The sequence below is a fragment of the Phodopus roborovskii genome, unplaced genomic scaffold, assembly GCF_943737965.1.
Source record: "Phodopus roborovskii unplaced genomic scaffold, PHOROB, whole genome shotgun sequence".
Classification (NCBI taxonomy): Eukaryota; Metazoa; Chordata; class Mammalia; order Rodentia; family Cricetidae; genus Phodopus; species Phodopus roborovskii.
In genome coordinates, this window is record NW_026126571.1 from 31,673,892 (window position 1) to 31,687,477 (window position 13,586).

The 13,586-nt window shown below is 53.9% G+C and overlaps 1 protein-coding gene across 1 annotated transcript in view; it reads right to left on the bottom strand.

Annotated features, from left to right (window-relative positions):
* LOC127235630 (SCO-spondin) overlaps positions 1–13,586 on the bottom strand; it is a 52,585-nt gene that overhangs the window by 31,949 nt on the left and 7,050 nt on the right. The window contains exons 13-40 of the mRNA XM_051202979.1: positions 13,328–13,472; positions 12,342–12,459; positions 11,504–11,679; positions 11,197–11,424; positions 10,889–11,054; positions 10,455–10,692; positions 9,354–9,543; positions 9,153–9,247; positions 8,683–8,939; positions 8,254–8,388; positions 7,126–7,322; positions 6,882–7,009; positions 6,683–6,792; positions 6,190–6,339; positions 6,003–6,096; positions 5,749–5,918; positions 5,288–5,521; positions 4,647–4,868; positions 4,019–4,255; positions 3,025–3,116; positions 2,715–2,946; positions 2,450–2,602; positions 2,035–2,175; positions 1,781–1,963; positions 1,537–1,687; positions 815–968; positions 637–691; positions 109–201 (exon numbers count right to left, since the gene is read on the bottom strand). Coding sequence (XP_051058936.1) covers positions 109–201; positions 637–691; positions 815–968; positions 1,537–1,687; positions 1,781–1,963; positions 2,035–2,175; positions 2,450–2,602; positions 2,715–2,946; positions 3,025–3,116; positions 4,019–4,255; positions 4,647–4,868; positions 5,288–5,521; positions 5,749–5,918; positions 6,003–6,096; positions 6,190–6,339; positions 6,683–6,792; positions 6,882–7,009; positions 7,126–7,322; positions 8,254–8,388; positions 8,683–8,939; positions 9,153–9,247; positions 9,354–9,543; positions 10,455–10,692; positions 10,889–11,054; positions 11,197–11,424; positions 11,504–11,679; positions 12,342–12,459; positions 13,328–13,472 — 4,544 coding nt within the window. The remainder of the gene's footprint in view (positions 1–108; positions 202–636; positions 692–814; positions 969–1,536; positions 1,688–1,780; positions 1,964–2,034; positions 2,176–2,449; positions 2,603–2,714; positions 2,947–3,024; positions 3,117–4,018; positions 4,256–4,646; positions 4,869–5,287; positions 5,522–5,748; positions 5,919–6,002; positions 6,097–6,189; positions 6,340–6,682; positions 6,793–6,881; positions 7,010–7,125; positions 7,323–8,253; positions 8,389–8,682; positions 8,940–9,152; positions 9,248–9,353; positions 9,544–10,454; positions 10,693–10,888; positions 11,055–11,196; positions 11,425–11,503; positions 11,680–12,341; positions 12,460–13,327; positions 13,473–13,586) is intronic.

A 13,586-nucleotide genomic window follows, 5' to 3' on the forward strand; every position in this document is an offset into this window, starting at 1 on the left:
ACATGTAGTGTGTAGGAGGCAGGGAACTGTGCCAGAGGTGCTGTTTCCCTAGCAGACTGGAGATTACTAGGGCAGTCCCTTTTAGCATCCAAACAACACATGACTTACCCCCCAGGGGAGGCAGGACATAGGTGATGAGGGGGGCTCCGATCTGAGGGCTGGGGGCAGGAGTGCTCTTGGGGACCGCTGTTTGGTTCTTCCCTGTGCAGAGACCCAGTGGTCAGAAGAGAGTGGGAGAGGCTGCCACCAGCCACCAACCCAGCACTGGGTCCTCCATACTTCCTGGACCATGTTCCCTCTCATGACTCCTCAAGAATAAATTCCAGCTGGGAAGAGTTCCTCTTTCCCTTTGAGTGACTTGGGGTTTTTCACCTCCACTGACTATTCAGAAAACAAAATAAAACCTCAGGCCAAAACACCTTTTTGGCAAGTATGGAACAGGTGCAGTTTCTAACCTCTGTAGGCATTAGAAGGAGACTCGTGCAATGAACACCTATGTAACTTTACATGCTGGGTAAGCTCTAACTTCATCAGTTTATAAGTGCATTTTTAGGGTACGGAGACCGGAGCCCCTGTCATCACCTGCACTGATTCTTCCCCTCTAGAGGCTCTTCTGCCACCCCTCAGACCACTCACCAGGCAGTGTACAGTGGCAACACGACTCTCCCATCCCCTCCACCAGGACCCAGCCCTGTGGGAATGTGGAAGTCAAGCCACTTGTCCATCCCCGACCCATTCCATCAGTTTCCCCAAGCCTGGCTGGTCTGTACCACCTCTCCAGGCTCAGCCCTCTCCACATTCCCACACCCCTCACCTGAGGACAGTGGCCCAGTGGGCAATAGGGGGAGCAACGTGTGATACCCCTGTGCAGACACTCACACACCATGCAGGGGCCCCCACGCCAGCGTTCCCCAACATGGTGCACGAGGCCCCACTGCTCACAGCCCTCACAAGGCTCTGTCTGGCACCTGGAAAGGGAGACATAGTTACAGCCTCCTGGTAGAGGGTGCTCTATCAAAGACACCCCCAGCTAGCTGGAATAAGGGTATTCCTAGACTTTTGGCTGTTGCTAATAAAACTGGGAAAGTCCTAGGGAAATGTTTGGTTACACTATAATCCCACTTCACCTCTGCTCCTAAGAGAACAACCACAACAGGCACAACAGATTGGGGGAGGGAAGCAATTTGTGCCAACACTGTAGGTTAACACAGCCTGCTCCAAAAGGACTGAAATAACTATGGCCCTACAAGCCTCAACAGAGGCACTCTCCCCTGCCCCCACCCTCCAGAGACAGACCGTTCTTGTCACTGGAATGGTCAAGCGCTATTGGTCTGCTGGCTCCAGGACCTAGCAGGCACAAAACTGAATAGGAAAAGACAGCTGAGGTGTCAAGGGTGTGTGTGTGTGTGTGTGTGTGTGTGTGTGTGTGTGACACAGAACAGGTTGCTAGTGAGGTCTCTGTCAGGTGTGAAATGCCTACCTTAGAGTTGACCTCCTAAGCAGAGATAGAGGGTAGATGGGGTCCCCTTCATGTACCTGCGGGCCTTGCGGTGGATGCCATGGCACTGGCGACCCTGACCAGACAGGCGTGGGTTGTTGGGGCTCCGGAAGGACCACTGGAGGCTCTGGCTGCTGCAGGCACCCAGGCATTCAGCCCAGGGGGACCAGGAGGACCAGCCGCAATCCACTGAGAGAAGACAGAAGTCAGGACAGGGTGGTCTGGGAAGGTATAGACCCCACTCTCCCCAACCCCCAGGGATGGGCCTGGGCAGCAGCTTACCAGAACATTCTGGATTGGGCCGACAATGATGTGGTCGCCCATCTTGGCAGAGGCAGAGCTGGCAGTTCAACTTGATGCGTTGCCCAGGCCAGTAACGGGTACCATTCACCAGGCAGGGGCACTGCCTGGGTCTCAGACACTGCCCCTCAGTGCCCAGCACCTGCCCTTCTGGGCACCAGCAACCTAGGAAAAGCCCAGCATTAGGTATCATGCAAAGCAAAGCCTCCACAGACTCTGTCTAGTATCCGCCTTACCTGGGCTGCTGCAGGGCCTGTCTGGGGAGCACATGGTCTGACCAGAAATATCATCACAAGTCAGAGGGCAGGGGGCACAGGGCCGGAATACCAACTCCCCAAAGCAAGTGGCATTGGGGCAGCCCTCCTGAGGGCAGGGATCTGAAAGAAGGCCAGGACAGAGAGGCATCTCCATTGAGACCAGTATCTACCACTGTCCATCATACTCCTAGCACCACCACAAGCCCCCAATATCCTCAGTGTTTCAACTGCTGACTCCTTTGCCCTCAGTACCCCTGTTCCAGCAACCCTCTACTCATGGTGTGTTCTCCCACTGCCCCATACTCAGCCACAGGGTCTCCTCCCCAGTGTCTCCCTCAGTACCCATCATCACCCTCCTCAAGTCCTTACTTGTGCCCTCTTCCCCTTTACTTACTTGCCTGGTGAGTACCACGAGGGCTCCCAGGCAGCAGGACACAGTCCTGGCCCCCGTTTTGGGGTGGATTACACTGCCGATGGCGTGTCATGGTGCCCCCACAAGGTTCAGAACACAGAGACCAGGGAGACCAAGAACTCCATTCACCGTCCACTGCAAGGGAGGGCCAGGATGGCGTGAGGCAGGGCTAGGGAGCAACAGCCTCTATTTCCCCTTTGTCTCCAGGGCCTGCTGCCCATCCCCCTCCCAATGTCCCTTCCCTCACCAGGGCAGGCCTCCATGAAGCAGGCCTGTGACTGGTGCTGCGGGCCTGGGCAGTTCTGCAGCACGGGGAGATCGGATGGGGAGCAGTGTCGACTCCGGCCCTGTATGCCAGGCCCACAGGTCTGACTGCACTGCTCCCATGGGCCCCAGGAGCTCCAGGCCCCACAACCCTGCTCTTCCACGGAGGTCTCTGCTTCATTGTCCAGCTCACAGTCTGGGTTCCCATTACAAACCTGGGAAAAGCAACAGGTTCAGGCTTCTGGCTAGGTGTACAAAATCTGATCCTACCAATCCCTGCTTGAGACTCTCACCAGCAGGAAATCAATGCAGGTGCCATTTGGGCAGGAGAATTCTGGGCATGGGACCCCTGTCCTATTGGGGCCTCCTAGGATTGATAGTTCCTCTGGAGAAGAAAGAACAGTTAAGAAGGATTGAAAACCATCTCCTAGACTACAAGAACGTCCCCAGCAAGAAAACAGTATCCACACCACAGTCTAGCTCATCCTCTGCATGGAAACAGTCAGGGACCCCACCACAGAGCTTCTTGGGGCTCACGCACAGCCATGGAGCCAAACCACAGGAGAAGAGGCCATCATATGAGGGCAGCTGGGAGGAACCTATGAATAAGGGGTGTCCTACCACACTGCTGCTCCCTCACCCCCATCCTATCCCCGCATACAGACCAGCAGGAAAGCCAGAACATTAGAGGAGTTCATGGGCAGGAGTCATAGTCCTGGCCTGGATCGAAGGAACCTTTAGGAAGGGCTTAATAATGGTCCTGGAGCAAAGTAAGGCCTGTGGATGGTTTGATATCCTCTCTGGTGAGGTAAGCGAGGCATGAAGGGCTCATTTGTAAGGGCCTGTGGATGGTTTGATATCCTCTCTGGTGAGGTGAGCGAGGCATGAAGGGCTCATTTGTAAGGGCCTGTGGATGGTTTGATATCCTCTCTGGTGAGGTACGCGAGGCATGAAGGGCTCATTTGTAAGGGCACAAAGATGAAGTGGGGAGAAGCTGTGGATAGTGAAGCCTACAAAGAGACCTATCCCCTGCCCTCAGTCACCACCCACTCTCTTGCTTCTTGCCCAAAGACAAGCAGACGAAAGGCTCCTTTCTACTCTCCCATGGGCCTGCATGGGAAAGCAAAACCTAAGCAATTTTATGGTAAACATCAGAGAAACACAGAAACAACCGTGTAGCCCCTCTCTAGCTGTGCACCCTGCCACAGCGAGGGTCAACAGTGGTGCTTGGAAAGAACCAGGCCCCAGCCCACTGGCCACCAGCAGAAGGGAGATATGTAGTCTCACCACAGGCTTCGGGGTCCTCATCTGAACCATCGGGGCACTGTGGCACAGCATCACATAGCTGTCCTGGGGACACGCAGTGCAGGCTGTGGGCACAGGGCACCTGGTGCGGCAAACAGGGCCCGCCACAGCCAAGTTCATCACTTCCATCTGGGCAGTCTTCCTCCCGGTCACAGCGCCAGCCCTGAGGAGTGCACTCCCCACTGCTGCACTGGAACTCAAAGAGGCCGCAGAGGGACACTGCAGTGCATGTGTTGGTTAGATCAGCTGGAGTGGACTCTGTCTCTCCAGCTTACCCTCACATCTCCTTTGGGCTGCCCTCTAATTTCAACATCCATGACTCCTACCTTCCCAGTCTGGGCCTGCCCATCCTGTGTGTGACTTTCATTTTCTGCAAGCCTTCCCCTAGTCCCTAAATGTCCACTAGGTTCTCCTTCACTTGTTCAGAGGGTGGCCCTGAACACCAGGAAATAAACCTGGACCTTCCACCCCTCTCAAACCTGAACACTCCTTTCCAGAGTCTCCAGCCCTAGAGTTTATCACAAGTGCTTCCCTCTGGTATACTCACCCATCCCTTTCTGGGCAGCACAGGCTCCCAGCTCTCTCACCTTACTTATTCCCAGAGACTCACCAGGCCTGGCACTGCCCACAGGACTTGATGCTGTATTCAGAGAGCTGGTGGAAAGGCTTTGCCAAGTGCCAGCAGGGGGTGTAGGTAGAGAAGGCAGAGGGCAGTGCCTAAGCCCCTCATCAGCTCCCTCTGGGCAGTCCCAAACTCCATCACACAGCTGCATGGTCCTAATGCAAGTACCATCATCACAAGATACGTCTCCAGATGTACAGCTCACTTGCCCTGCAGCCAGAGGAGAGGAGGTGATTCTTGGACTTACCCTTCTAAGACTTCTAAAAACATATGTGCCTATGTGTCTGTGGATGTAAGCCACATGTGTGCATGTGCCCATGGAGACCAGAAGAGGGTTCAGAATCCCTGAAGTTGGAGTTATAGGTGGTTGTGAGTGGCTCAATGTGGGTGGTGGGAACTGATTTCAGGTCTTCTGGAAGAGCAACAAACAATCTTAACCACTGGGTCACCCAGTCCCTGGGATCACCACTTTTTCTATCTCTTTGGGGTATCTCCATTCAGTCACTGACAGGTACCACCTTCATGAGTGGACACCTGGCATAGAAGGGGATGGATACACAGGGACCTTCCAGGATCTGGATCCTGAGAGGGGTGCCTAGTGTACTGCAGGCAGGGCAAAGACTCCTCACCCAGACAGGATTCTTCATCTGCAGCATCCAGACAGTCAGGAAGACCATTACACAGCAGGGCTGGTGACAGGCAGCGACCATCAGCACAGGCCAGAGAGCCATGGGGACATGGACACCCCTTCTCATCTGTGCCGTCTCCACAGTCATCCTGCCCATCACAGAGCAGGGCCAGGGGCAGGCAGTGGCCAGATTGGCAAGACATCTGTCCCTTCCCACAGCCTGAGGTGGCACAGCCTATCATGGAGAAAGCAGGCATGTCCAGGATGCAGTGCTACCAAAGGTCCTAGCCTAAGAAAGATCAGAACACCTTCCCTGTCCCTCAATCCTCACTCAGCACCCAAGTCATCACTCCTGGCAGGGGAAGTGGCAGCTTGGGAAGCCACCCTGGGGATAGATGCTACAGTTTCAATGAACTCAGTTATCTGTCCTTGCCACTGCCACACACAGGTAAAAACACTCACCCTCCTCATCTGAGCCGTCACCACAGTCATCCTGGTTGTCACAAAGCCACCCAAGCGGCACACAGTGCCCACTCTCTCTGCACGGAGCCTCTCCTTCTGCACAGCCAGGTTCCAACTCCTCACAGGGGACACCATCACCTCCACAATGCCACTGACTTTCCTGACAGGTACTGAGCACAAAGGGGGCCTGGCATTAGCCACATGTCAGCTTGTTCAGCCTAAGAGCCCAGGCCTCTCTTGGGTCTCCCACTCACCAGTTTCTACAGCCCTTTTGCAAAACAGTCCCTGGTGGGAAGAAACTGCCACCCCACTCACAGGGACAGGCAGTCAGCTCCACACAGACTCCTCCTGAAGCACAGAGCATGGGGTTCAGAACAAAAGATGCCCAGCCAACACTTGTGGCCTTTACCCAACCTTAGTGTTCTCTCCCCAGCAACACACCATGCAGCAGTGTCCCCTCAGGGCAGAAGCAGCCTTCCACACAATTGATGGCCTGGCAGTGCCATCTGGTCTCAGGATGATGGTCATGGCAGGTGGGGGGACAGGGAGAGCCACAGGCGTCATATACCTGACCTCCTTCACATTGTAGGGCTGGGTGGGGAGAAGAAAGGGTCTGCTCATTGAGGCCCAAGGGCACCAGGAAGCAGTGGCCCAGGCAAGCCAGCTTCAGTTGACATCCAAGGAAAGCACAGAATGCATGCCATAGATCTTTACCAAGACCACCCCCGCGCCCCCCCAAAATAAACAAGATGAAGGTGCTAGCCCCGTGCATCAGCCATCCTCATGTTTGAATCACTAAGAAGTGTCTAGCAACAGAGTGAGCACTCAGCTCACATTTGGACCTAAGTGATGAAATGGCCAGCTGGTGGGACAGGAGAAGCACCTTCAAGAGGCTTGATTGTACGGCAGGACTGAAAGAGCAGGGCACACTCACGGCAGAGTTCCTGACTGCGCCAGCGCACATGGTGTCTGTGCCGTGCACACTCATCGGCATATGCTGCAATGGCCGAGCAGAGGCACTCGCAGTCGCCTCCCGTGTCACAGCTGTGGGGTGGAGCTACCAACCTATCATACACCCACTCCCTACCCACGCCCCAGCATGCCCATTGCACCCACCCCTCAGTCCTCCTTACCCGCAGGCATCGTACACACACCACTCATAGTGCTGCTGTGGGGGCACCTCTGTGTGGCATGGGGCAAAGACTGGCTGCAATATCACCCCACAGCGGGCCTGGGCCCAGTTCATCCGATGGGTGTTCACCTGCAGCACGCAGGCGGGGGGGGGGCGCTTCTGTGAGTCTCTCTCTCTCCCTCCCTCTCTCTCTCTCTTTCAACTGGTACACCCCTGCCTCCCTCTGGTTTCCCTGCCATGCTCACTGTACAGGGGTGTGGCAGGTCTCCTGGCTCAGGGCACAGGGGATTGAGGCGCCAGGAATGGGCAGTGAGCTCTGCTGTGGGTTCCAGGACTCCTTGGCGGCTCCGCAGGTCATTACTGGCGTCACCATCAAAGTCTCCACACAGCCCAGCCACACGACCATGGAAGTGGGGGGACAGCTGTACCAGCACCCGGGTTCCTGGTGGCATTGTAAAGAGTGACTTTTGGGGCCCTCAGCTGGTCTGGGAAAGACACATAGCTATAACAGCCTCTGGCACAGGGGCCCCCACCCAACAGAGCTGCTGATTCCCTCCTTTGGGGTTAACTGAAAAGACCAACATCTGGGAGCCAACTAGGCACCTAGTTTCCTAAGTAATAGCAGGTTGAGAGACTCGGAATCCCCAACCAGCCCAGATTCAGGTAGCTTTAGAATGTGCTGAGAGGCCCTAATACCAGAGTCTTCCTTCTGTGGCAAGAAGCTAGCCCAGCACAGAGGACATAGTGCACACAGGGCTATTTTGGTTTCCTCAATTCCTCATTAGCAGTTAGATTTCTAAAACACCAACTGCTTATGTTTGGGTAGTGAGATGTCAGTGGGCCTATTTCCATTTCTTTCAAAAACTTGGTATTTTCTAAATGCTTCTTTGATAGGGCTGTCATATTCGTAAAATGAAGGAAAACACAATTATGAAAATATAATATGGGTACTATAGCAATGGCTCAGTGGTTAAGAGTACTTGCTACTTTTCCAGAGGACCCAGCTTCAACTCCAAGTACCAACACATCAGCTCACAACTGTCTGTACTTGTTTCAGGGGACCCAGAACTCTCACATAGACATACACACAGGCAAAACATGAATGCACATAAAATAAAAGTAAATAATTTAAAAAAGAAAATATAATATGGAAGCTCCAACTACTTTGAAGGGCAGTCAGTTGTGACCAGAGGGGGCACTGGGCAGAGGATGGGAGACAGCAAAGGTCTTGGCCTGGCTGTCATACTGGAAATCTGTCCCAAGCAGGCTGTCAGGGGTTACTCTCAGAGTTTGGCAGGCACTGGGTTTGGGGTAAATTCAGCTACCAGTGCAAAGGGCTGGTGTGGGCTAAGGGCATCAGGGCAGAGCCTGACCTCCATCCCAGAGCAGAGTGAGACCTAGGCGTGTTGTCAACAGAAGGAAGGTGCCAGCACGGTGCAGGCTCAGCCCGGGGCCTGTATAAACTTTGGGGAGCTTTATGCTCACTCCATTCACTGTTATTGCCTGGCCTGGAAAAGAGAGGGTGTTAAATTTAGCCCGGTCCCTGAGAGGTCCTCCCAGCCACTCTTCCAAACTTTCTTTTGATAATTTCCCTAGGTGAGGTTGGCTGGCTCATAAAGCTTCTCTAGGCCTCGATTTTTCAGAGTTCTAACTCCAACAAACCCCACCATAAGAACAACCAAATGCAGGTAGGAGCTGAGAGGGAACCTGGGTCCCAGCCACACTGAGGAGCTGCGATGCTACCTGGTTATGCCTCCCACCCTCTAGCAGTATCACAGCTATCCTTAATAGGTCACAGCCACCTCTAAGCATGTGCACAACAGTGCTGTCCAGACGCACAGTCAGTGCTTTGGTGCAAGTGAGGCCACTGGCCCCACAAGGCAGGTTCTGGATGGAGACACTGAAGCGGCCACTAGCCTCTCTCACAAGCAGGTACTCGCAGGCCCCAGGAAAGGTAAGGACCAGTCCATCAAATGTCACATAGTGGGGGGCACCCGATGCCTGGCACCATCCACTGCACTGCTGACCTGTGCAGTGCCACCGTTGGCCCTGGCACACACTGTGGGCAAGAGATAGGACATAATCGTCAACAACAGGGACAGCCCGGGCAGACCCAGGGTGTGAAGGATTCTAGAAGGTTCCCAGTGTCTAGACTACTCTGGATGTTCTGTTCCATCTACCATTCCAACCCCTTTTAGTAAAAGGGGCATGGTGTCTGGGGATTCAAGGGTCACGAGGTCATATAGTAACTTGTGACAGTGATTGAGCATACCAAATGTTGCAATCTTCCTGGATGGTGGCATTGGGTGTGTACCATTGCCCATTGTGACGACAGGGACAAAGATCAGGAGGCACACAGCGCTTGTCCTGGGTGGACGTTGAAAACACTATTTTGCACAGCTAGGGAGCAGGGCAGGGTCCTTATAAAGGGAGAGAACTCTTGCTGCCCCAGGGGTCCCCTTCTCAGCCTTACCAGCAGCACTGTACCAGGGGGACAGACACAGCCGTCAGTGCTTCCAGCTGGACAGGAATGGTTGGCACTGAGGCTGTCACAGGTGAGAAGGCAGGCACCAGGGGCATAGATGAGCTCCTGGGGACAGAGTGCCCGCTGTGGGGGGCAGTGGGGGGCTGTGCAGTTCCAAAGGCCTCTCTCCTGGCAGACACTGTAGAGGAAGGAAAACAGAAGAGCCAGGCCCAGCATGGGCTCATCTGGCTATCCTAGGCCACACTAAATCTTAGGAACCTAGATGCTGAGGACCTCTGCAGGCATCTGGGTCCCCTAATGTCTGGCAGGAACCCATCCCCAATTCTGGAACCTGGAACAGCTCAACTTCCAATAGGAGGGCAGGCTGTTCAGGAAGCCCACAGGAAGCCTGAGGTCCACAGTCCCCCTTCTGTCTGGCTCCAGAGGGGCTGGCCTGTTATTGATTATCCTAATGTGATGACTAATCTTGACTGTCCATTTGATGAGATCTGGAATCCCTTGGAGAAAGATCCCTGGGTCTGTCCATGAAGGATTTTCTAGACTGGGTTAATTGACGTGTGAAGACCCACCCAGACTGGGCAGCACCATTCCACAGGCTGAGGTCCTAAGCTAAATAAAAAGGAGAAAGCAGGCCAAGCACCAGCATCCATCTCTCCCTGCTTCCTGACTTCCCCGCCAGCCAAAATAATCACTGCCTCCTGTGTTTGGTCACAGAAAGACATTTACCACTTGTCCAAGCAGCAGAGGGATCCACTGAAGTGCCCTGGAGCCTATTGGTGCCTCCTTAGGTATACACCTCACCCTCCCTTCTCTGTAACAAACTGTCTATGCAGCTGAGCCCCTTTCTTCTCATCTACAATGCAGGAATGGCTTTCCACCCCCACTCTTCATTAGACTGTAGTTGGGAAGTGAAATCAATACAGTAGGTAGTGGACATGAGAGAGCTTCCGAGGCTGACAGTGCCCCGGCACTGAGGAAGTCCCAGCACCCCACCATCCCTGTCTGGCAACCCAGGTGACCATGCAGCAGCCCAGCCAGCCATTCTCTCAAAAGCTCTTTCTCTTTTGATACAAGGGTAGCAGTTCTTACCAGTGGCTGCAGTCTTTCTTGGTGGTGGTGGTGCCAAACGTGTAGCGACGGCCTCCAAGCTGACAGGGGCACATGCTAGGAGGCACACATTGGCCCTCAGGGTCCCACAGCAGTCCCGGGGGACAATTACAACCAGCCACACAGCTGCCAAGCTCTTTACACTCTTCTGGCTCCCCACAATGATGACCACACACTGGGGCACACTCCTGGTATGTCTGGCCACCAGGACACAGGATAGCTGAACACAGGGATACATGCAAATCAGAAGTCTGGCCACCCTGTCTGAACCTCAAGTCCCTGTGCCTTTATGGGAGAAGCTACCTAGCAACAGTCTGGTAAGGAAGGAGTTCCTGCCCCCTCCAGCTTCCTCCAGCTGGGGAGGAGGGTACTGGGAGAAGGAGAGGAGCCCAGGATTGGCTGGGGGAGAGACTTACGGCACAGTGTCTCGTTCCTCCATTGCAGCAGGACACCCTCCTGGGCACAGCGATGTGCATAGGCAGAGAGCACAGAGCACAGACAGTTCCTGCCAGGGCCACAGCCACACACAGCCTCCAAGCACCGCAAGTAGAATGACTCTCTGTCTACTAGCCCATGACACTCCTTTAGGCAGAAAGAAAGGATCAGTTCTTTCTTCGTGGACTCCATTCCCTTAAAAGACCATTGCTGCCTCCCTGTACCCTCGACTCTTTCTTGCATTTTGGGTCCTTGATCTTATGAGCAGAGGAGGGGGATGCTTTAGTACCTGAAAGGCGTGGCCATACAGGATGGCACAGGCTGCCTCTGCGAAAGTGAGGTGCTGGGAGTAAGTGCTGCAGGAGGACAGTTGGATGTTATCCATCAAGGGGCACCTTCCAGCACCTGACACTTGAAACTTGCTAGCAAAGGCAGCCACACTGGTTTCTATGTCCCCAGCTGGTGTCAGGAAGTCATCCTGCTGTTTCCAGGTAAAGGTTCCACATAGACCCTGCACCTGAGCCGTGGAAGACACATAAAAGTGAAATCCAGTCCCATTTAGCCTAGCCCAGACACTCACTGGCCTCCCAGCATACCTGGTAGGCATGATGGGGGTCCAGGGTGATGTAGGCTGCAGGGTCAGCCACTCCCCAAAGAATCCAGGCCCCAGGCCAGCGCAATAGCAAGAAAGTGGAGGAGGCACGGGAAACATTGAAGCCCTCAGCAGCAATCCAGGGCAAATCTACATCCTGCCCATCCACCAGCACAGCTCCTAGAAGAGAGGCCTGATCATGTGATAGGGAGCCTTTGGAAGGATGGGGCTGCAAGAGGCAAAAGACTTGGCAAGATGGGAGGGCATGTGTCTGGGGAGGGGTATGCGAGCTCTGGTGATCCCTGGAGGCCACTTGTCCTACCCAAGACAGTCCTTCGGTAGCGCAAGAACCCACATCATCATGCATTTTTGCATAACCCTTTGTTTGTGTGGTCAGTGTGTGGGAGGAGCTGGGTAAAGAGAGCCAGCAACGGGCCTGGGCTTGGCAGAGTTGGGGGGGGGACAGTACTGAGAGGGGCCAGCCTCAGAGAGGGGTCAGTCCCAGCTGCTTGCACACAAGGCCTATCCAACTCTTCTGTGTGACTTGTATTTACCACTTAATACCAGCAGAAGATGTTTTGGAAAATATCCTTGAGATAGTATGCCGGCCCCTACAATGGGAGCATAAAGCAATGTAAGCATTAAGTTCAGCTGCAGGAATCTAGAAGGGATGGTTTGTGAAATCCAAAGAGGGTGTATGGAGGGCAGGTACAGGCAGGCCTGAGTTTGCAGAGTAAGAACAGTGGACAACAGGCCCAGTTGGACCCTGAAGAAATAAACTGCAGAACTGTTGACTCCCCAGAGAACAAAGGCCCCAGTAGACAAGGAGGCAGAGCTGCTACCTGAGTATCTGAGCTGAATGTGGGTATTCCCCAGGAACACAGAGAGGGCATGGAGGCAGCTCCCAGTGTCACAGGCCCCATGCTCCAGTGCAACCAGCAGCTGGCCTTTCAGAGAGTCCTGGGGTAGACAAGGTGGTAGGGATGTGTAGAGAATCCACGAGGAAGCCTCAGTAGTGTGATAACTTCAGCTGCCACTCCACACAGGTGCTACCCAACTTCTAGCCAGACAGATTTTGTGAGGCAAGGGCCTTAACCTTACCAGGACTGGCATGGGTGAATTGATGTGAGGGCATGTGGAAAATAGGTTTGTGTGATTGCTTGTTGGTGTGTGTGTGTGTGTGTGTGTGTATGTATGTATGTGTGTGTGTATGTATGTGTGGTTTGTATGCTAGCATGTAGCCTCCATCTCTGTGTGTATACCTCAGGCATCTTTGGCCTGCAGACTGGGTAGACAGTTGCCCTGTTGGCCCTGCATTCCCCTGATTTTCTCACCCCACTGTTACCCAAGCAAGAAAAAACAAGTAAAGGAATTGTAGTGGTCCAACATTAAAATTGAGAGATCACTGAAAAAAAAAAAAAAAACATGGTGTGTGGTGAATTCCCCAGCTTTATTGGGGAGGGTCCCTTCTTTCTCCTGCCTGTGACAAGCCCAGTGTTTTAACATCTGTAAATAGGACTATAAAGATGGATTTAGTTCTGTGGCCAGTTAGGAGAGGTGGGGACTAGAAAGGATGGTGTGTGTGTGTGCGTGCGTGCGTGCGTGCGCGCACACCTGCACGCATGCAAGCACACGTGCATCTAAGGTGTGTGTGGGGTATGCAGGTAGTCATTGTCCTGCCAGCATTGCCATCCATCTTGCCTTGCAAGGGGCTCTATGTTTCGCCTGTTGCTTTAATGATGTGTTTACAGTCTTCTTCCCTCAGAACTCTCCTGTGAGGGCCCCTACTCTGCCAAAATCCTCTTCTTAAAATAGGCTCTCTGCTCACCTGCACCAAGCTGTAGTGGCATCCTGGATTGCCTCTGAAGGAGAAGCTCCGCCCATCAAAAGTGAAGTAATGCCCGTCACCACCCACTGCACACTCAGCAGGGCACAGGGCCTGGGCACAGTGCCAGCGGCCATCCTGGCATACACTAAGGGCAGGGAGGGTGGGACAGTGCACTGTGGCATCAGATCCATTCCAGAGTGTGAAGCAGGACATGAACCACTCCCAGCCCATTGGTTCTTTTACTTTCCTGGCACACCCA